This window comes from Dipodomys ordii, unplaced genomic scaffold (genome assembly GCF_000151885.1).
Source record: "Dipodomys ordii isolate 6190 unplaced genomic scaffold, Dord_2.0 Scaffold146, whole genome shotgun sequence".
Lineage (NCBI taxonomy): Eukaryota > Metazoa > Chordata > Mammalia > Rodentia > Heteromyidae > Dipodomys > Dipodomys ordii.
Genome location: NW_012267362.1, coordinates 3,470,173 through 3,493,917, shown reverse-complemented (window position 1 = coordinate 3,493,917; position 23,745 = coordinate 3,470,173). Strand labels below are relative to the sequence as shown.

Sequence of the window (23,745 nt, the reverse complement as noted above, 5' to 3'; positions counted from 1 at the left end):
AAACACAAGTTGAAACTGTCAACAGGAGGAGAGAATGGGAATAGCAGTAAATAGATCTACAATGAATCTACATTGCTATTACATTTTTATTGTTGTTGCTGACCTTTAATGTATTATCCATCTTAGTCTTTACTAGAAGTGAGAAGTCCATCTCTGTTGTAGGCTGGCACTAAAAGAAGCTCAGAAAAATAGATTGATAATTTTCAATTTTATAAATTGAAGTGTGGGTTCAGTCTCAGATTTGCTCTCATCCCACCTGGACTGAATTCTGAATTGGCTATGGCATGGGAAGACTATCTTTTTCTAGACTGGCCGTCACTGATACAACTTGATTGATATTAAGAATAAGTATGATACACAATCATTGCCTTCTGGAATTGTGTTTGGATTTGCCCACAAAGGGTAATTTGAGGCCATACAGCTAAATAATAGAAATTGTATTTTGCATTAAGATTCTTAAAAGAATTACTTATTCTATTTATTATATAAAGATATTAACTTATTATATGAATATATTAACTTCATTTTTTTAGAAAGCATGGTCTTTTGATGTAGCCTAAATCAGCTTAGAACTTGCTGTGGAACTCAGGCTGGTCTCAAACTTATGCTCCTCCAACCTCAGCTTCACAGGTGCTGGGATTACAGGAAAGTACCATCATACTCAGTTTAAACGATTAACTATTACACATCTGTTTTATTAGTAGATATTGAAGAATTGAGTGCTAAATTCTTAGGTGGCTGAACTCTTACAAAGTCTCAATGGGATTATAAATGAAAATGCATTGGTATAACAATGATATCATAAATGATGTTGGTAATAATTGCTTATAGCTATTTAGGTTCTATTATTTTCTTAGTGCCATGTTAAACGTTTTACACAAGTTAGCTCACGGAATTCCCACAAAATTGCCATGATATGTGTACCATTACTTACACTACAGTATTACACAGATGAGAAAAATGGAAATGCAGAGAATTCACACAGGGCTGGACTGTGAACTCTGAGAAAGGCAGTTCTATGACCTTCACTAAAGAAGAAATCAATAATTCTTGATAGAATAATTATTTGTACCTGGGTGCCAATGGTGGCTAATGCCTGTAATTGTAGCTATTCAGTAGGTTGAGATCTATAGATTGTGGTTTAACAATGTTTAACAAGAATTGTACTCACGACCTTACATAGGTAACTGTAACCCCTCGGTACATCACCTTGACAATATAATTAAATTGAAAAAACTAAATAAACAAAAATAAGTAAATAAAAATTGTAAACCTCTTACAACCATAAAAAAGACAATATTGGGAAGCAAAGTCCATGAGATTCTTATCTCCAATTATCCACCAACAAAATGGATGAAAGTGGAGGTGTGGTTCAAGTGGTAATGAACCAGCCTTGAGCAAAATTACCAAGTACCAGCCCACGCGAGCGCGCACATACACACACACACACACACACACACACTTAACAAGATAATTAGTTGTTCTAGATGTTCACACTCAAATAACATTGCTCCAATCTTAATTCAGTGCTAATGCCCTGCACATTATTAGTTTCCAGTTAACAAGGCTTAGTTTTAATTTATGTCTAACCTGTTCTTATTGTTACAGTTTTCTCTCTTCCTTTTAACACTTATCCCTGTTTACATTTGTTATTTGTTCTTGGCATTCTACTCCCTTGTGACTATTTGGAGGAGGGTAACATATCTTGTTTTTCCATTGGATTTCAATCTGCAGGTCTAACCCTCTTGCTATAAATACCACTAGGTTCATTTATCTCCTTAAGAATATTCACAGCCTCTTACTTTGATGTCTGAGGGTTCTGTTTTGCTCTCCAGGCTCTTGATCCTTTATTTTATAAGCCAGAGTAATGAGCAAGGAGGCTGCATGAAGAAACAAAAGGGACTAGCTGGATGTATAATAAAATAGGCAAACTGACTAAAAGAAGATAAAAAGAGGAAGAGGAATATACCAGAGACCTAAGGGAGCATGTGCAGCCTCAGCTCATTGAGATTGGGCTAATGGGAGCTTTGAGTGAAGTAGGGAAGATTTGCAGGTCAGTAATTATGCATGTGGGATATGTAGAGAGAAATGAAGATGAAGAATTTTCTAATGTTTTGTTGTGCATTATGAATTGAACCTCTGTGGCATTTTCTTGATTTTCAATTACACTGGATGTCAAACGAATGTTTCTCAAATGGAGCTACTGGGAAGGAGCAATGTTTCCCAGTGTTCCATTAGGTTCAAATGGAAGCTTTATCACCACACCATTTTCTCTGCAGTTCAGGCATTCCAGCGTGGTGTCATCATTGATTCTTACTTTCCCTTTGTTCTCCATTTCCTATCCTCCTAATTCTCACCAAAGGTTTATCACCTTGCATTCACTTTGGTCCAGCCCCATGTTCTTCTACCCAGTTAATTAAAGCTACTTCCCAGCTGGCTTTCCTCCCTCCAGAAGATCTTCCCTCCCTCCCTCCTTCCTTCCTTCCTTCCTTCCTTCCTTCCTTCCTTCCTTCCTTCCTTCCTTCCTTCCTTTATTTCCTTCTGTTTTTGTACTAATACTAGTGTTGAACTCAGAACCTGGGCACTATCCCTTTGCTTTCTCCCTATAGCTCCACTTCTGCATGTGTGTGCCTCTGTGTCTCTGTGTGTATGAGTATGTGCATGCACACATGCATTCCTGTGTGTGTGTGTGTGCGTGTGTGCGTGCACGCACGTGTGCGCCAGTCCTAGGTCTTGAACTCAGGGCCTAGGTCCCATCCCTGAGCTTTTTAGCTCAAGGCTAGCACTCTACTACTTGAACCACAGCTCTACTTTTTGCTTTTTTTGCCCATTAATTGGAGATAGATATCTCACAGACTTTCCTGCCCAGAATGGCTTCAAACCATGATCCTCAGATCACAGCTTCTTGATCAGCTAGGATTACCACCAACATCCAGCCTTTTAAGTCACTCTTTCAAAATACCTTTGCACATGCCAACTGTTCATTAGCAGCATCTCTGTACAGTCAGTAAGGCTGTATCTCAAGAAGGAAAGGCCATTCACCCACCTTTCCTCCAGCAGAATATACATGTTTTCCAAAAGTTCCACCTTCTGCCTTCCATAGTATCCCTGCTGTCCTTGGCCACAGTAACATCACAACCATCCTATCCATTGCTTCAACAATGTTTATTTACTTATCCATAAGTGTGTAAGATCAAATCTTAGTGTTCAGCAGCCTTTATAAACTCACAAGGTGGCCTGTGTGGTTGGATATGAAAGGCTAGATGGGATTAGGAAAAGATATGATCTGCTCCAATGCCACTGAGAGAAGAACTGATTTGACTGGTGGGGAAAAATGAAGATGAAATGAACACCAGAAAAGACCTGGGCCACAATGGCAGATCATGCCATTTATCTTTGTCTTCTGGCCTCGCCAGAAACCCTGGAAACCAAATCAATCACACAGGCACTTACAAGTAGACTTTTCTTGAATTTTTTTTCTTTTTAAGATGTATTTTTGCAACAGATTAGTTAGTTCTGTACATCTAGTTCTCTCTTTAATTATGTACACATCTCATCTTTTAATCCCATATTTTCAAATTTACCTGAATATGTCCTTTCTGCCTTGCTGCCTTTATGCTTTCCTTATTTGCTTTAAATAAATTTAATTTTTGTTGCACCCTTATATGTCAAGTCTTCATCTTCACATAGAACTTTAATAGGGGTAGTGAAAAGTACTCACAGTTTAAGATAATGGCTTGCATGTCATTACGTGTGGTTCATTCTATGGGGTGTATGTACTGTGGGTACTCCTGACTACAGGTGTAACCACGTGACAAAGGGAAAAGTTCCTTCAGAGGCCATCTCTTGAAGGATCTTTCCCATACGCTAAAGAATTTCAATTGTGCTTTTAGAAGGCAATGAGAAATCTATGAAATAGCTTTAAGAAAGACATAATGCAGAAAGAGTTGGATTTTGGAATGCCCACTTTAGCAGCTATTCAGAGAATAGCTTACAGGATGGAAATTCTCTATAAAGGTAGGTAATTTTTTTTCCCTATGAACAGTAATTTAGAAGAAAAAAACTGTTTTTAGCTTTTGGAGGCAATGTCTCACTTTGTTAGCCCAGGCTGGCATGGAACTCTTGATCTTCCTGTCTCTGCCTCCCAACCAGTAGGATCACAAGTCTGTGCCACCACCATATCAAATGGGAAAGATATTATTTAAAGAACTGAAGAAGAAAAATGATGTAGGTGAGGTTGTGTCAATGGGCTGAATCTGGAGATTTGTTTAGTAAATGAATCAAGGAACAATAAGGAATATTTGATCCTTTCAGGTTTCTTAATGGGGAAATGAAGGAATTTAGAATTAGTCTCAGAGGCAAATAAGATGTGTGGAGGATGTTTAATACTAATGACTAGTTACCGTGCATTGACTACATGCCAAGGAGATGCTATGTAATTATCAGGCATATGCAATTTTATCTCTAATTAGCATCATGGAGGGCATATTATTTTATGGAATTTTAAAATCAAGGTTTAAAAATTGAAGCATTTTCTCCAAAATTATATAGTAGCTAAGACACAGAATTTAAATCAAACCTAAACAGTTCTAACCCAACCTCAGTTCCTAACAAACAATACATCAGTTTAATTGAAAAGGGGCCCAGAGGATACATGAATAAGAATCACCAACAGTACAGGTTTCTGGGTCCATCTCTGTATATTTAAAACAGAACTCCTAATAGGGAGGAATAGACTCACTTAGACCTTTCTTTTATATGTACTTTTAAGTTTACATACTACTCTGATCTTCGATGAATATTTGCTTTGTGGAAAAACTCGTCCATAATACTGATTTTTTTTGGTAGGACTAGCAGGCTAAACTCAGAGCCTCATGATTGCTGGGCAGGAGCTCTACCACTTGAGCCACTCCACCAATTCTATTTGTGCTGGTAGTCTTTGTGACAGAGTCTTCTTTTTGTTAGGGTCAGTCTGGACCATGATTCGCCTATTTGTGCTTCCCAGTGCTGCTGCCAAGAAACCCAGTCATGGTACTTCCCCAATTCCTGGGATGACAGGTGAATCTTTGCCACATGTAGCCATGTGGGAGCTGGAGCCTTGAGAACATTTTTCTGGACTGGCACCAAACCATGCTCCCCTGACTCTTCCTTCCCAATAGGTAGGATTACAAGCTTGAGTCACCATGTCTAGCTGTGATTTTTTTTCTTTCACTCATGGAGCGTGTACTCAGAGTTTAGGGTCTATCCTGAGCTTTGTCGCTCAAGGCTAGCATTCTACCACTTTGAGCCACAGTTCCACTTCCAGTTCTCTGGTTGTTAATTGAAGATAAGAGTCTTGTTGATTTTCCTGCCTGGGCTGGCTTCGAACTGTGGTCCTCAGATTTCATCCTTCTGAATAGCTAGGATTACAGGAATGAGCCACCAGAGCCCAGCTTGATATTTTTTAAATGTTCTCTTTTTATTTCCATTTTGATGTTTGGTTGATACATAAAACTCTCAAATTTACAGAAAAATTATGCATACAAATCAGTTTTTTTCCTGAATCATTTGATTGTGACTTGTCAACCTGATGCTTCAGACATACTGAAACTTGAATGCCTTATCTATAGGTAAGGTCATTCTACCACATGATTGCAATTAAACTATCAAAATCTGGAAATTAATGTGGATTCTTTACCATCAAACAACCCACATCTCCTCATTCCTATTTTACAGTTGTCCCAAGGAAAGAATCCAGGGTGGATAACATTCATTGTCAGATCAATTCAGTCTCCATAGATCTGGAACTGTTCCTCAACTTATCATGAGAAATTTAGATATTATATGGCAGTTACTTTGTAGAATACCCATCAGTTGGATTTGTCTGGAGTTCCCTCATGGTTACATTCAGATTGTGCATCTTTGGTAGGGACGTTAACAATAGTCAAGTCAAGCACTGCTTGCTTAAACCAACCTAATAGCTTTACAACTGAATTATTACAGAAGGGAAAAAGAACAGTTAATTATTTAATATAGGGAGCTTGGGATTTTTGTGGATAATGTATGTAATCCATGAGATAGCAAGAAGTAGTCTAATAGATGTGTGTACTCACTTGGAAAATCAGAGTTAAAAGCAGAACTATAGAGCCATCAATATGTAGGTGATAACTAAAGCTGTGATGTAAGGGACTGTAGATAGACCTAGAATTTCAGAGAATGGGAATTTGGGTGAACCTCAGGGTTATTATTATTATTATTATCTTTAAGTAGTTTTACAAAGTAGTCTCAATTCAGCATATCAATGCATGAGAGCAATGCATCTTGATCAATATTACCCTTTCAATCATTTTCGTCTCTCCTCTGAATGCCACCTATCCCCTCAAGCTACCATTTTCACATATGTACATCCAATAAAATGACAGTATTCTTCAATCCTTTTTCTCTCCATTCATCTGCCCCCCTTCCTCTTGACCTCTCTTTTTCCAGACAAAACATGTTTCAGCTTTCTGGTGTTCATTTTCTTTACATTATGAGTTGGTTGTTCAAAAGAGTTACACCATTGCAAACCTTCTTCACATACATCATACTTAGACAACATGTTTATATTCATATATACGTGTGACCCTGTATATGTGTTCATATTTGTTTAGAGCTTGGAGCTACCGAACTTCCGCATATGAGAGTAAGCATGCGCCCTTTGTCTCTCTGAGCCTGATTAACTTCATTTAATATAATTTTTCTACCAAATGATATGATTCTTGTGAATGAAATCATTTCCTACAGATCATATTATTCTTAATGATAGATGAGCAAAATTCCAATACATATAAGATATAGATAGATATAGATATTGGAACTTTCCCCATTATATATATATGAATATATAACATTTTGAACCATTCATTCCTTGTAGGGAATCTGGACTATTTTGATATCAAATAGCAGCAGACAGTCTAGAGCAATCATAATGAGAATCAGTTTTTTAAGAATCTAAAATAGGAAAAAGAACACACAGGTGGAACTGAAGAGAAGATAGTGTAGGAAAAAAAATCAGTGAAATAGGGTTTGGAAAACCAATGAACATGAAAGCGTCATCCCAAAGTAAGTCCTCCTCACCATCTATTCCCCTTCTATAATTGTTTTTCACTGATTATGTGATTTTTTGGGAAGAAGTTGGTCCTTCTCTCATAGTGTTAAATGCACTGGAAAAATAGACACAAGTATTTAAACACAACAATTTCAAGATATTAAAATTAGACACAACTATTTAAAGCTAGTTCATTTGTCTTTGGAAGCATTTTATTTCTCCAGCAGGCATTGTATTTTTTTTACTTATGAGTTAGATGCCAACTGAAGAGTTTATCCCCTCCCAATACAACAGAATAAAATTTGTAATTAAAACAAAATCAACATTTTCTTTTTTTAAATAAGTTTTTATTGTGAAAATACCATACAGAGACATGAGCAAGGTAATGAGTATTTCTCATCAAGCATTGTTGCCTCCTCCTTTGTTTTTCCCCTACCATCCCTTCCCTCCCATCTCCACACCTACATTCCCTCCCTTTGCCACCCCCCTCCTAAATTGTCAAGTTCATTTTCAACATAGCATCTTGTACATCTCATTGCTGCAGTGGGTCCACCTGTATCCCTATTTAAACAATTTGTTTTTTCTCTTCCACCCCTCAAATTATACCAACATTAAATACAGTGAAACAGGGGTTATACTGTGGGGGAGGGACATACAAAGCAACAAAAAAATCATGTAGTACCTTATAAATATGTTAGAAACAATATCATATGGAACAATAAAAGACTCCAGATAGCAAAAATGATCTTTAACAGAAAGAACAGCACTGGAGGAATATCAATACCAAATTTCAAACTCTACTACAAAGCCATAGTAATCAAAACAGCTTGGTACTGGCACAAGAACAGACCTCAGGACCAGTGGAATAGAATTGAAAAACCCAGAAATGAACCTATAGACCTATAGCCATCTAATCTTCAATAAGGGAGCTAAAAAAATAGAATGGAAGAAAAACAGCCTCTTCAGTAAATGGTGCTGGCAAAATTGGTTAATCACTTGTAGAAAACTACAGCTAGATCCTTATATATCACCCTGCATCAGAATCAACTCCAAATGGATCTAAGACCTCAGAGTCAAAGCAGACACTCTGAAAACACTACAGTATGGAATAGGAGAAACCCTAGGCCTGCTTGGCACAGGCTGAAACTTTCTTAATAGAGACCCGGAAACACAACAAATCAACATTTTCTTTAACTTCTCCTGTCATCTAGCATCCTCATACTCAAATTCACTTTAAATGAGATACGCACATGTTTTTAACAGTTTACCAGAAGAGGGTGAGTAGCATCCTTAAGCCTAATGAGTGAGCATTGACCAATGTAGGAAGTGGTGTGAAGTCTTTGTCAAGTTTTACATCCCCACGCTATCTCCTCTCATATTCTCAGCCATCTCCAGCTTCAAATATCCTCTAGATCTTCTAGATCTTCTAAAGCCTGATGCCAGCAGTGAGGTCCAGACATGAACCTCTCAAGGCCTAACACAGCACCTGAGAATACTGGCTGTGTTGGCTGATCTGCACTGGGAAAATGACTCTCCAGCAATAACCATTACTACAAAACTCCAAGGTCTGCCCAGGCTTAGACTTGCCATTTATTATCCTTTTTGCTTTCCTCCCAGCTTTCAGTCCTAAGATTTGTTCTTTCTCATTTTTTTCAGCTCTCAGTTAAATCTTACCTCCTAAAAAAATGTTCTTCCCCACCCACCAAACTGAAATCACATCATTTCTATTTTCTTTCATAGAACTGAGCTATTTCCCTTTTTAGTTCTTAACTTAATTTGTAAGGGTATAAATACTTGGAAGTTTTGCTTTCTTTCTTTTTTTAGAGACTGCCTTTCCAATTAAACTACAAGCCTAGTTTACATGGCAACTTTCTTCTTATTTACCACATTATATCCAGCATACAGCACAACGTCTGACACAGATGACTAATATTTATTGTGTGAATGAGTAAAAGATCAGAGTAAGGATGAAATACCACTTTGGGTTGTAAAAACCTTCTTGAAAGTTGGAGATCAACAAAAGAAATCTCTAACTACAGGAAAGCTACTAAAGTTTCCGTTAAGAAACATATGTATATGTAATGCCTAGGTTTAAAGTCTAGGCTGAGACAGTAAGAGTAAGACTCTTACCTCCTACTAACCACTCAAAAACAGGAAGTGACACTGTAGTTCAAGTGGTAGAGTGCTAGCCTTGAGCAAAAGAGCTCAGGGACAGCGCCCAGGAGTTGAGGTCAAGCTCCAGTGCTGGCCAGAGAGAGACAGAGAGACAGAGACAGAGAAAGAGACAGAGAGAGAGACAGAGAGACAGAAACAGAGACACAGGGAGACAGAGAAACAGAGAGACAGAGACAGAGGGAGATGGAGACAGAGAGACCGAAACAGAGAGAGACAGAGCAGGGAAAGAAATAATATCATCTGATTGCCATGGAGGAAAAGTACAGAAAAATACAGTAGTTTTTTTTCAGATTAGAACTTGGATGCTGGATTGGTTAAATACAATGTGCTCACTTCTGTTCAGACTTGTTGGGTTACATCCACTCCAGTGTGATTTTTGGATAAAATGACTCCGCAGAAAGTTGATGCAAAGGCATCCCTTATCATTGAGCCTGGAGTCTTCCTACTCCTTCAAACTTTTATTCAGTAGGTTTTGAGATTCACCTTCAAATCTTCTCCAACCACAAAATGTTTGTGTATTTTGTTTCTTCCGAAACATGTTTGCAAACTCTTGTTTGCATTGCACTCCACACAAGATCTAGTGTTATATAAAGTTACATTATGTATCAAGAGTTACCATAGATACCTGCACACCCAGAAGGTACATTTTGCAGGTGGTACCTCTACTACCCTGAAGGTCCCAGGATAACACTTTCTAGAAGGGTGGCCCATTTGATTACTGCTTGTAAAATGTCATCCCCAATCCAGATTGCAGTCTTCTTGCTCTGCTCTTTCTTTCTTTTCCTTCTCAGTATTTTTTTTTAGCATTTGTCATTATTTTAGCTAACAGATAGCATCTAACAGGTACTTAATAACTTTGGCAGAGAAAAGCATGAAAGAAATAAGAAGTGTGAGAATTTACTCTGATTGACGAAGAAAAAAAACCCTTAGAAATCTACCACGAAGCAAGTCTCTTCCTGCCTTTCATGAGTTGAGTGTGCACTTTGGTAGAGGATATTTTGGATGGTTCCATCTTCTTTCAAAAGCAGTAGCCCTCAGCAAATGGGCTTCAAATGGACTTGGGGCATGAGTGTTTGAGCACTAGGTCAGAGCTTTTAAGATAGTCATACCTGCCCTTCTTAATGCCAGCATGACTCAGAACAACCCACCTCTATGATGCTTCAGTCATGGTTATTTCTCTCAGGTTGCTTTAACTTAAATACTGACTGCCCACTTCAGTTAAGAGTGTCTACCACTTCTCCATCTGTCTTCTGGTCTACCTCAAGTCCATCTATATGGCAAAGTAATGGATTAAACTTTGTATGTTGATGTTGTTGCTGTTTGCAGTTTTATTGTTATTGTAAAGATGATATACAGAGGGGTTACAGTTACATAAAATCAGATAAAGAGTACATTTCTTTTTGGACAATGACAGCCCTTCCCTTCCTCTCTCCCAAGTTTTCCCTCCCAACTCCACCCACAAGTTATGTAGTTCTTTTTCAACATAGTGTCTAGTGAGTATCACTGCTACATATGTTCACCCTTTGTCCTACCCTTTCTATGCCCCCTTTACCCTCCAAAAAACAGACAAGCTTGAAAATAAGACAAAGGTTAAAAAAAAACAAAGAAGCAACAAAGAAATATTTCCATTTCTTGGAGTTCATTTCAACAAAAATTATTTTATATGATCAGATGTAATTACCTATTGCACCTCTGTGTTCCTCTCCTAAGAATATCCTCCTTTAGTCTCATTCTGTGTTAATGCCTAGATTAAAAAAAAACTATGAGTTTTGAAAGAAGCATGTGTGTATGTGTGTGCATGTGCGTATGCACACACATGCATGCACAGGTGCACACATGCTGTTACTGGAACTTGAACTCAGGGCCTGGATGCTGTCCCTTAGCTTTCTTACTCAAGGCTAACACTCAACCACTTGAGCCATAGCTCTACTTCTGGCTTTTTATGTATATTTGTTTATTTATTTATTATTTAATTGCCAAAGTGATATACAGAGGGGTTACAGTTGCATAAGCAAGGTAATGTCAATTTCTTGTCAACCTTGTTACCACTTTCCTTGGCTGTAAGAGTTTCATACCCTTTCCTGCTCAGGCTAGCTTCAAACCAGGATCCTCAGCTCTCAGCCTTCTGAGTAGCAAGGATTACAACTATGAACCACTAATACCTAGTAATAAGAATATACCTAGTAATAAGAATATATAGATATATATAGGCGGTCATGGGGCTTGAACTCTGGGCCTGGGCACTGTCCCTCAGCTCTTCAGCTCAAGGTTAGCGCTCTACCATTTGAGCCACAGCGCCACTTCCAGCTTTTTCTGTTTATGTGGTGCTGAGGAATCAAACCCAAGGCCTCATGCATGCAAGGCAAGCACTCTACCACTGAGCCACCTTCCCAGCTCCTAAGAAAATCATTTTTAAAACAAGATTTCCCTACCACACAATGGAATGTTACCTTAGTAGAGAGCATTACTGTAGACATTTCTTTTCCATTTTCTTTGATTCTGCTAATATTTGTTTCTTCTCAGTATATGTGAGCTAATGATTCACACTTTCTATATAGGAATGCATTTGTGTGGCTTAAGACTTGAGAATGTATCTGGCACCTTCTTGGAAACATGGCCTTTTAGACCCTTTCAGCCTTTGCAGTGTGAAAATCCTAAACATAATCCTCTGTAGGGATTTATGCAGGTGTCCATTACTGCCCATTACCTGGGATATGGCTTGTGGTATTCTCCTCACAGAAAGGTTAAGCTTTCCTGTCTTTATTTTTAAGTAAAAAAAAGTCCACAATATGTTATTGTCAGAGGGAAGATTGAAAGAAGCTACAACTTCAATCAGCCCTTTAGCCTGTGTCTGTGCTTAAAGAAACGAATGAACTAAGGATTTCATTAGAAAACAGAAAAAGAAGGAAAGGAGGAAAGAAGGAAGGAAGGAAAGAAAGAAGAAAGGGAGGGAGGGTGGGAGGAAAGAAAAATATTATAACTCTGATATAAAGGTTTCAGGTAATAACCTCACAAAATGTAGCCTGCTCACTGGGCTCCTAGAGAAATGGAATAGGAATTACACTCATAGTTTCCTTCTCCGAGGGATAAGCAGGAAGATCTTCTGCCCTTTATAAAGGTCCTATATTTGCAAAGCTTTAATGGTGTCAGTTACTGTGTCACAGAGGGACAAGTGTGGCATGCCATTGCAGAAGGTATCTTGTTTGACAATCATTTGTCAAGAAAACTTACAAAGAGTAGACACAAACGGGTGTGTGGTAACTGTCTCTGTTCTTCTCTACCAGTGTGTGTTAACTCAAATACTTCTTGAAAATCATTTGTTCGCCCATGACAATTTGTCATGTCCCTCATAATTCCACCGTAAATCCCACTTTGTTTCCAACTACCATTCTCAGTCTACAGCTAATAAGTAAAGCTTGAAAGGCAAACTAATGAAAATCTCAAGTTTTACATTAATACTGATCATGTGGAAATTTAGTTTTTGTAACTCTAAAGGGGCTAACATACCCTAGGTGAAAGAATATTCAGAGTGTGTGTGTGTGTGTGTGTGTGTGTGTGTGTGTGAGAGAGAGAGAGAGAGAGAGAGAGAGAGACATTACTCTCTCCTAGACTCAAAGCATACACTTGCTTGTCTTTTTCATTCAAGGCCCTCTATGACTTGGACCACAGCTTCACTTCTTGTAGCTGGTTATTTGGAGATGTATAGACTTTCCTGCTTTGGCTGACCTGGAATCTCAGTCTCCAGATCTCTGCCTCCTGAGTAGATAGGATTATAGGAGTCAGCCACCACAACCCAGCCTTAGAACCTTTTAAAGTGTCACCTGCCAAAAGGAAAACATTTTCCACCTATAAAAGCAGTAAAAACACGTCTCACATTGCTTTTGTCCCTCTAATTTTGAAAGCATGTTAAAGAATAACAGCATTCCACTTTAACTACAAATTGCTAATTAATAAGTAACTTCCATTCTCCCAGAGGTAAAATATTAACATTTTTAAATGGAATTAGGCATCCCAGTCTTCAAATTGTTATAAAAATATTTAGCAGAAATATCTGTTTAATTATTTAAGGCATCTCTTTGTGGTGTAAATATGATCTGAATAACCGTAAATATTCTCTGCTTACTTCAGGTAAGAATCTGTTGCCTGTAGGACTTAAATTAAGATCTGCTTTAAGCTATCAGCAGGCCGTAGTATAATTACTTACAGAAGCTGATGCCCAAATCTGTAAGATTTAGCAGCAAGAAGTATTCTTTGATTTTGTAAGTAGGGGATAGTTGCTTTATCTTGTATAAATTTCATTGTTGATGTTATTAAAAGGATTAAGGTAGAGTTGGAGTCATTGAAAATTTAATTAATATAATCCCTTTAACATGAATTGTTTTCTTATTGATAATTCTCTATGACAGTAGTATTACAGATCACACCCATGTGAAATGTTTACACTAACTATTTCAGCATGTAATCTCTCCTCCAGCTTTCTCTGTTGGGAATGGTTAAGATATTCAAATTTCTTCAGCTTTCTTCTTGTCTATTTCTCTCACCTTAAAAACACAAGGCCAGAAGGAGTTTGGTTTTGTCATCTTTTAGTAACTCTCTCACAATATCATGTCTCTCAGTAAATTATGTTAATCACACTGCTGCTATTAATCTCCTAAGTGAATATGAATACCTTGAAATAAGGAAAATGGCCCAATTGATTTTTTTTGTTATCTACAGTCATTTGGTGTAGAGTCTCATTCTGAATGATTAGTGTACCCACTAATTGAAATAAATTTTTATAGTGTTAAAACTATCCCTACAAGTAGAAATGGATGAAGGACAATGTTCTCATTTTGGTCAACCTTCCCTGATCATTCCCAGCGTAAATTAGGAATTATATGCTCAAATGTCAGGTTATCAGAGAGACCTTCTGTGACCTCCCAATATACAATTACAATTGTCATGCATCTCCCACTGTCATTCTCCCCTCCCTCACTGTTATTATGGCTTTATTTTTCTCCATCGCAGTTAGCACCAGGTAACATTATAAAGCATTATCTCTCTACCGGCTTAGCCCAGCTCCTCCAGCTGAGATGAGAGCAGCACAGAATGCAAGGAATTGGCTTTATTTGCTGCTGAATCTTAAAACCAAGGGGCATGCCTTAAATATAGTGCTATCATAGGTCATCAATGAAGAGTTGTTCAGTGTGTGACCATCTCCTCTCATCTCTCGGTGCCTGGCTCATCATCAGATCTGTGTAAAGATATGATAAACAAGTAATGGCAACGTTTCCCCAGAGCTGGCCCTCCTGCTGAGCCCAAAGGGGAAGCTGCTTCCTGTGGAGCAAAACAGACCTGTGCTATCTGTGGCTATATCCTCATGAAAGGATCAAAACTGGGTTGTGAGATGCTGTTTGGTGTCTCATATTTACAATTTTGAGGCGAATATAAGGAATCTCAAAGGATGCTCTCCAGGATACTGCTTCTGTAGTGTATAACCCAGGGTGATGAAGTTAAAAGGGGGACTCTAGGTTAAAATGTTTGTGAACTAGGCACATTTTGTAAAGCTAAGCAAAAGTTCTTAATTTTGAGGCATCTCAGATGTATGACAATGCTCATTCAGGAGAAAATGAGGTCTTAGTCTGTTCAAACTCAATTGATCTTAGATATTGTCTACTAGCCAGTGTCGTTTCTGAGACAGAGATTCAAATACAGGAAATGCTATTGACCTGGGTGTTGAACAAATCAGGTCAAGGGAAAGATGAGAAGTTCTGGCTCTCTCTACATCTTGTGTAATTTTCTGTGTGTGCTGGTCCTGGGGCTTGAACTCAGGGCCTGGGCACTGTCTCTGAGCTTCTTTTGCTCAAGGCTAGTGCTCAACCACTTGAGCTACATCTGAGTAGCTTGTTGGAAAAAGAGTCTTAGGAAGCCAAGCTCTTGTGGCTCAAGCTTGTAATCCTAGCTATTCAGCAGGCTGAGATCTGAGGATCAAGGGTTGAAGCCAGCCTGGGCAGAAAAGTCTCTGTGAGACTCTTATCTCATTTAACCACTCAAAAACCAGAAGTGGTGCTGTGGCTCAAAATTGTAGAGCGCTAGCCTTGAGCAAAAGAGCTCTAGGACAGTGCCCTGGCCCCTGAGTTCAAGCCCCACAACTGACCGCCTCCCCTACCCCCCCCCAAAAAAAATGTCTCATGGCCAACTGCGATACTCAATGGTCAGCCTCCTGAGTAGCTAGGATTACAAATGTAAGCCACTAGCACCCAGCTAACTTTTTTAAATAACTTAAGTATTCTCCTTAAGTATTTGTACAAAATGGTTTCTATTCATCATGTCAGTTTGTGAGCACAGTGCATCTTGATCAATGTCACCTCCTTCATTAGTCTCTTCCATCTCTCCCAACTCGACTCCTCCCTTCAGGTTACCAGTTCCATTGACATCCAGGTACATTGAACATTATACTTGCATTTGCCCACCCTTCCTCTCTGTATTTTGTTATAGGACTTTGGGCAAATTTCTTAGCACTTCCATATGCCTAATTTCCATTTCTATGAAAGGGGTTGACGGAAAAATGTAAAACAACTCTCATGTAAGTTTTAAGCACAAGGTGGATGATGCAAACATTTTTCATTGAAAGAATGAACACATTTCAGATAGGTGTAGGGCAGGTTTGTTAGTATCCCACCCCCCCGAATCATTCTGATGGATCTCTCCATCCTTTGAGCTCCTCTTCCCATTAGAGAAGCTCTGATGAAGCACCTAGGTTGAAGGAAATCAAATGTTGTCTTCCAACATGACGCAATACAAGTGTCAGGTAACTGGTGCATCTTCTGGAGTTGATTTCTTTTCTCCCTTTATACTTGAACTCCAATAAAAATGCTCTTCCCAGGAAGAAGGTAGTAGCAGCCAAGTTCATGATCATGTAGATGGTTCAATGCTGACAGGTGCTAAAGTTGACCATACTTTTCTTAGTCAATTTCAAAGGAAGATATGATCTCTGTGAATCTGACCCTTTCCAGTGAAAAGCACATTTACATAAACCTAGAATTTATAAATCCTGACAGATTCCATGATATTTATAGACCTTCCTTTAAAAAAAATACACCTTTGCCAGTCTGCAAAATTCTGTCATTTGACTCTTTGATTATGATTAAGGGAGTTTAAATAACAATAAATTTGGTGATTTATATTCCACCTGGAAAAGAAACTTATCCTTTCTACCCCCTCCCCAACCTCTTGTGGGCTCATTTTGAAGGAGATACCTATAAATAGTGCTACAGACGCTGGAATCAGGAATAGGGAATTGAAATTTGAGAACGAAGTACAGAAACATTTCCATTATCACTGATTTCTTCAGTATATTTCTAAAACATGACTGTTCTCTCCTTTCTCTGGCCTCATCTCAAATGATACTTGAGTCTCCCAAACCTGTTGCCAACTCAAGGATTCAATTGCATTAATGGGAAAGAGAGAAGGAGAGTAATAGCTGACTAAGTAAGAGCAAGTTGCCCCTAGGAAAGCCAAAACAAGTCTCCAATGCCCTTCTTAGATTTCCTACAAGTCAGCAGGTTGCTGGGTGTTGATACCTGAAGCATAAATTCACTATTTTAGACCCATCTTACCTATCCAACAGGTATGATGCAACCCTCACAGTTCATGTCATAGAAAAAAAGTAGATTATCTAATTGTTATTCCAAGAGAAACTTTAAGGATAATGTCAGAGGATTAATTCTTTCATCCATCCATGCTTGTAATTACCTAGTACAGCGTAAGAGGTAAATGTAGTAGTCCCCTCTTACACATAGGTGAACTTTATACCTCTTCAGTTACTCATAGGCAGCTGAAATTCAAACTACTAAATTATAATGTCAAATATTGATATTAATTTAAAATTAAAGTAAATTTTTATTCTGTGTGTGTGTGTGTACCTGTGTGTCTATGGCGAGATGGCTTGAACTCAGGGCCTAGGTGCTATCCTTTACCTGTTTTACTAGTGCTATATCACTTGTGCCACAGCTCCAGTTCCAGCTCTTTGGTGATTAATTGAAGAGTCACACTGACTTTCCTGCCTGGACTAGATTCCAATTGCAATTCTTAGATCTCAGCCTCCTGAGTAGCTAGGACTATAGGATTGTCTCACTTGTATCCTGGCAAGTTTTATCCTTTTTTCAGTGAATTTTATTCATTCATTCATTTATTCCAGTCCTGGGGCTTGAACTCAGGGCCTCATGATCTTGCTTGGCTTTTTTTGTGCAAGGCTGGCACTTTACTACTTGAGCCATCCTGCCACTTATAGCATTTAGATGATTAGTTGGAGATAAGTGTCTCATGGGCTTTTCTACATGGGTTGTTATCAGCAGATCCCAGCCTCCTGAGTGGCTAGAATTACAGGTGTGAGCCACCAATGTCTAGCCCATAAGTTTTCAATTATGTACTATTCTGAGTAAAGTGATACAATCTCACACCACCACTCCATCCCACCCCCAGATGTGAATCATCCCTCTGTCCCATATATCCACACTGCACACACTACATGTGTCACCTACCAACAGTTTTAGACATCAGGCTAACTGTCCCCAACATGGTAGTTATCATGTTCAAGGAACTAACACGAGCCTTCAATGCCTATGTCATTTATTTTCTCATCATAGAGATATTTCATCATCTCACACCATCACAAGAAAGATGAGTACAACGAACTATTTTGAGAGAGATCATCTTCATATAATGATATTATAATATAGCCACTTAATTTTTATTACAATGCATTATTTCATATATTAATCACCATCAATTTTATGACAATATGCTGTTACAATTGTTCTGCTTTATTTGGAGACATATTGCTAATCTCACACTGTCTGATTTATAAGTTAAACTCTATCAGAGATAAAAGTATGTGAAGGAGAAAAAAAAAAACCTTGTCTAAGGGTTGAGTATCATCTGTAATTTTGAAATATATTCTGCAGGTGATAGAATGCATCCTCTGTGGCTAAAGAGAGCCCAGGCTACCTCACGGTGGACCCCCAGTGATAGTATTTTTTGAACAACATTGACAAAATCCTGGGAGTCATTGTTCATAAAACTTTGGGAAGAGCCATTTAGTATAGCCCAAACAGCCTTCTAATATGACCAGAAGGTTTATTTCCAGTGTCAGGCTTGAGTGGGCTGTAAAGAAGGGGAATAATGACAATTAACATCCTTGAAGAATGGCCTATGGGGTAACCCAGAGTAACAAACACACATGGCTACAGTTTCACATGTGACACTCCCCTCATTGAGTACAATTTGGCTGTAGATTCAACCAGTCGTGGGTTAAAAAATGAGATTAGCAAGCCCCAACATGCACACATTCTCAATCTCTCTCTAGCACTCTGTGTTTGAGTAACAGTCACCTCATCTTATTCACATTCTACGTAGTCACATCTATGATTCTTGTATCTATACTGATATTGTATCTGATACTGACTTGATGATATGCCCTAAACAATATAGCATAAACATTATTTACATAACATTTGCTTTGCCATAGATATTATAACTCATCTCAAAGTAATTTAAAATATGTGAGAGGGGCTGAGCGCTGGTAGCTCCTATCCAATTCAGGAGGCTAAGATCTGAGGATCTAGGTTTGAAGCCAATCTGAAAAGAACAGTCTGTGAGATTCTTATCTCTAATTAATCAACAACAAACCAAAAGTGGAGATGTGGCTCAAGTGGTAGAACACCAGCCTTAGTTAAAAAGCCAAGTGACAGAACAAGTCCCTAGGTTCAAACCCCAGTACCAGTGCATAATAAAAGTAGGCAGGAGGGAATGTGTAGGTTATATGCAAGTACTAGGTCATTTTATGTAAGGGACTTGAATCGGTGTATATTCTAGGATTTATAGGGGCCCTAGAACCAGCCCGTCTTTGATATATGTGATAGGGCTCCTTGTCCTGCGTGATCTTTCTTAGAATACAACCCCCATCTCAAGACTTTCTAGAGCAATCTACTTGTCTCTTTTCAGATGGCAGATGTTTGGACCAAACCCCAGAGCCTACAGTGTACCGCATTTTAATGATTTGTGGTGAATAAAGTAAATGTTTTAAAACCAGCCTTTATGAAGCGAGAACCCGGTTATGCATGATAGATTGGAGACATGGCCAAGAGAGGCCAGACCTCATATGGAGGATCTTGTCCTAAGTAGGATACAGGTGTTTAGGGTTTGTGGTTATTTCTAAACCCCTGCTGGAAAGAATGACTTTTAAAGGGCTGTGCTGCTAAGAAATCTTGAAGCAGGAAGGAATTTTCCTTGCTTCCCTTTCTTCTTGGTAATCTCTTTCCAAGATGAAGTGGAGTATTGAGCTGTTAGACAGTTGTTTTGTGTCTTTGCGCCTCTGTGGCCACATTATGAGCCTAACACATATGGGATAAATAAACTGCTTTCATTTTTAAAATGCATGGAAGGAAACAAGATGAGAAAAAATTACCATATTGCTATTTAAATAAAACAAGCTATGATAGAGGATAATCCAGTGAGGGCAAATGAAAATGTTGAGATTTCTGTTTTCTTTTGTAGCCTGTTAGCCATCACAATATGGCACAATTTGTGTTCAATGTCTTTTTCTACTATATTTATATTTATTTTTTAAATTTTTTTGTGCCAGTCATGGGACTTGAACTCAGGGCCTGGAACCTGTCCCTGAGGATTTGTTTGTTTTTGAGGTAATTTTTGTTCATTTGTTTGTTTCTCAACGCTAGAACTCTAACACTTGAATTACAGTTCCACGTCTGCCTTGTTGCTGGTAAATTGGAGATCTCACAGACATTTTCTGCCTGAACTGGCTTCAAACTTAGACCCTCAGATCTCAGCCTCTTGGGTAGTTAGGGTTACCAAGCACAAGCCACCAGCACCCAGCCCCTCTCACATATTTTAAATTACTTTGAGATTAATTTTGATACCCGTCAGAAGGCAGATGATATGTAATCATTATGACAGACAGACAGACAGCTCCATCAATCCATCTCATATTTTCTTGATCTGTTCGTCCACTGCAGGCATTTGGGCTGTGTCCACCAGTGTCTTGATACGCCCCATCTTGTTCTTCTTTCTCAGGGCAATCCTTACATGTGCAATAATGAGTGTGACGCAAGTACCCCAGAGCTGGCACATCCTCCGGAGCTGATGTTTGATTTTGAAGGAAGGCATCCCTCCACATTTTGGCAGTCAGCCACTTGGAAGGAGTACCCCAAGCCTCTCCAGGTTAACATCACTCTGTCTTGGAGCAAAACCATTGAGCTCACAGACAACATCGTGATTACCTTTGAATCCGGGCGACCAGACCAAATGATCCTGGAGAAATCTCTGGACTATGGACGCACGTGGCAGCCTTATCAGTATTATGCCACGGACTGCTTGGATGCGTTTCACATGGACCCCAAATCCGTGAAGGATTTATCACAGCACACGGTCTTAGAAATCATTTGCACAGAAGAGTATTCCACGGGGTATACCACCAACAGCAAAATAATCCACTTCGAGATCAAAGACAGGTTCGCCTTTTTTGCTGGACCTCGACTACGCAATATGGCTTCCCTCTACGGACAGCTGGATACAACCAAGAAACTCAGAGATTTCTTTACAGTCACAGACCTGAGGATCAGGCTGCTGAGACCAGCTATTGGGGAAATATTTGTCGACGAGCTGCACTTGGCACGCTACTTTTACGCCATCTCAGACATAAAGGTGCGAGGAAGGTAAGAGACACAACTAACATCTATCCGTCCTTGAATGTGAATAACTATGTCTAAAGAAAATGTCTGGGTGTGGGTGCCACCGCTGTCAAGCGACATTTTGTCCACTTCAGCTGCAACATTTTACTCAGGAACAGCAGAGTGCAAGTTGGTTTTCTAACGATATTTGAGACCCTTCGACTCAGCAGTCATGTGTAATCTCAGACTTTTGGTGTCATTGAATCTGGCAGAATTCCTTACATTTTAACCAAAAGGGGGTGCAGTGGGGTGGGGCGAGAAAGGTATCTTATTTGAGACGCAAGAACTCCCCAAGGTCAGGAGGTGGTTTAAGGCATTACAACAATAAAACCCAGGACAATAAAATCCAGTTGTTCCTGAAGAGACTAAAAAAAAGTTAAGACGTGCATCTCACATTTTTAAATGTAAGAGAGAGTCACAACAAGATACTACACTCTGTTTATGTTTATTATATTGGATCGAAAGTGTTCTGGAAATAGAAGTGAAATGTCTTTACATGTGTTATGCAAGAACCAAAGCTTTCAGGAAAAATACATTCATGACAGAGGAGTGAGCTCTAATTTCTAAAGTTTTGCCATATTGAATTAAAAGTATGCTAAATATGAAAAATACACCTGATTTCAACACTCTTCAATTCATAAGTCAATGGCCGCTGGACCAGAATCACAGCAGTAATGGTTAGGGTCAGGGCAATTTTGATTTTGATAGTATACTAAAAGTCCAATGGAATTATGAAGAACTTGAAAATATTTAAATAAAAAACATGAATAATAACAGCCAGCACTACCAACATACAAATTTCTAACCAGCTTTCCAAGCCTAGTATGCTATGAAAATAGCCATTTAATGGGAGTCTATGCGTTAGCTAATGAGTGGGGGAAAGTAGAGATGAGAGAAGAATTATAGCAAATTAGGAGGGAAAAATGGAAAGCTAAGGTAAGCAATAACCACTCTAAAATAGATTGAAATGGATGAGGATGAGGTTCAGAACATGGAAAGCATATCGTGTAGGTTTAAATAAGTATTTACAAATTTTAATAGATAAAGGAGATTTGGTCAACTTCCTGGCTTCTAGAATCCACAAGGGCTGTGCAGACTTGAGAAACTGGAAGTGTTAAGACTCTGATATTTAAGAGTTGGGATAGAAGGAAGAACAGAAGGCATTAGTGTTAATACGGTGAAGGCCACAAGAGGTCCACAGAATAAACTAGGAATGACCATTCAGAATGATTTTGAAGGTTTCAGGAAATGTAGCTAAAACCAGGGACATCTTCCTTGTTCTAGTTTCTTAGTCCTTATGGAAAAATCAAGAGACTAGCTATGGGGTCTTATTTATAAAATTTTATCCAAGGCCTTGGTGCTGTATGAGCAAGATTGAAAGCAAATCAGTTTTTTGAGAGACATATGCATGGATACATTTGCATCAGCACAATATTCCAGAAAACTGAGAAGAGTTCACATATTAGCAGAGCACTAAGGCAGGATAATAGAGCTGTTGCCTCAAGCATGAAGCTACTACACATATTACTATATGTATAATAAAATGCTATTATACTCAGGAACATTTTGATAAAGTATTATCAGTTGAAAATACCCTATGCTCAGGACTGTAGGATAGATGATAATAATGGCTATTTTAAACAATAGCATACCAAAAGCAAGCAGCAAGTAGTCAATTCATCTGAAAGAATAAAGGTTAAAATGAATCAACTGAAATTTGAATTTGAATCCCTAGTGTGCTCCGTCTTGTAAGATTCACATAGGTCAGTTTCCAGGCAATATGAGAAATCTTTAATCTGAGCCCAAATGGCTACAGGCCAAGTTGTGCCAAACATTCTCATTTGCCACTGTCAGTAAGGCAAAGAAGGGTTGGAGGTAGGGAAATAGCCAGCTTCGTTTGTTACTGAGTATTCATTTAGCTCTTTGCTGATTATTTAAAAGGAACTAAAAAGTCTGGTGCCAGTGACTCACACCTGTAATCCTAGCTATTCAGGAGACCAGGATCTGAGCATGATTTGAAGCCAGCCAGGCAAAGGAAGTCTGTGAAACTCCTATCCAGTTACTAAAAAGATGGAAGTTGAGCTGTGGCTCAAGTGGTAGAGCACTGGCTTTGAGAATAAAAGCTCAAGGACAGCATCCAGACCCTGAGTTCAAACTCCAGGACTGGCACACCTTCACTCACACCTACCTTCCCCACTTTCCCCCACCCTGCAAAAGAAAGGAAATATAAAGCACCTTTTATAGCCAAAGGCATCTTTATGTATTCTCCACTGGGTTATCCAGGCCATCCTCTAAAGGTGGCAAGTGACAAGCACAGAGTGCCCTGGATTTCCCGCATTTCTTTTATCCCCTGTCCTAGCAGCAAACTCCAGCGGCATTTCAGGGTTCTGAGAAGTTTGCAGGAGCTTTCCTTCCTTCTCTGAAGATTCACCTCCACTGTCTTTTCCTGTCCACCAGTCAGCTGTGAGCTGGTGGGAAGCAGCTGGGCCATAGAGAAAGGTCCAGCAGAGGTGAGCCCCGTCCATACGGTCCCACTCTGTCACCTCCACACTCTGTCCAAATTCCTCAGGGCCAAATTGATGCTGGCAGGTCCTGACTAGACACCAGATGGCTGGAGTATTTTAGTCTTAGGGGAAGGACTAAAGAAGCAAGGCCTCATGGCTCAGGCATGTCTCTAACTTTGAAGTTATGTAAGGAAGGTCTGCTCGTACTAATAACCCTAACAGAAAATGATGAGCAATAGATGGTCCTTGAGACTATTCATCCTAGATGCTA

General features: G+C 39.0%; 1 protein-coding gene across 6 annotated transcripts in view; it reads left to right on the top strand.

Annotated features, from left to right (window-relative positions):
• The window catches only part of Ntng1 (netrin G1), a 335,480-nt gene that overhangs the window by 159,616 nt on the left and 152,119 nt on the right, over window positions 1–23,745 (top strand). For all 6 annotated transcript variants that reach the window (XM_013031871.1, XM_013031868.1, XM_013031867.1 and 3 more), the window contains exon 2: window positions 20,315–20,955. In XM_013031871.1, the coding sequence (XP_012887325.1) occupies window positions 20,315–20,955 (641 nt within the window). The remainder of the gene's footprint in view (window positions 1–20,314; window positions 20,956–23,745) is intronic.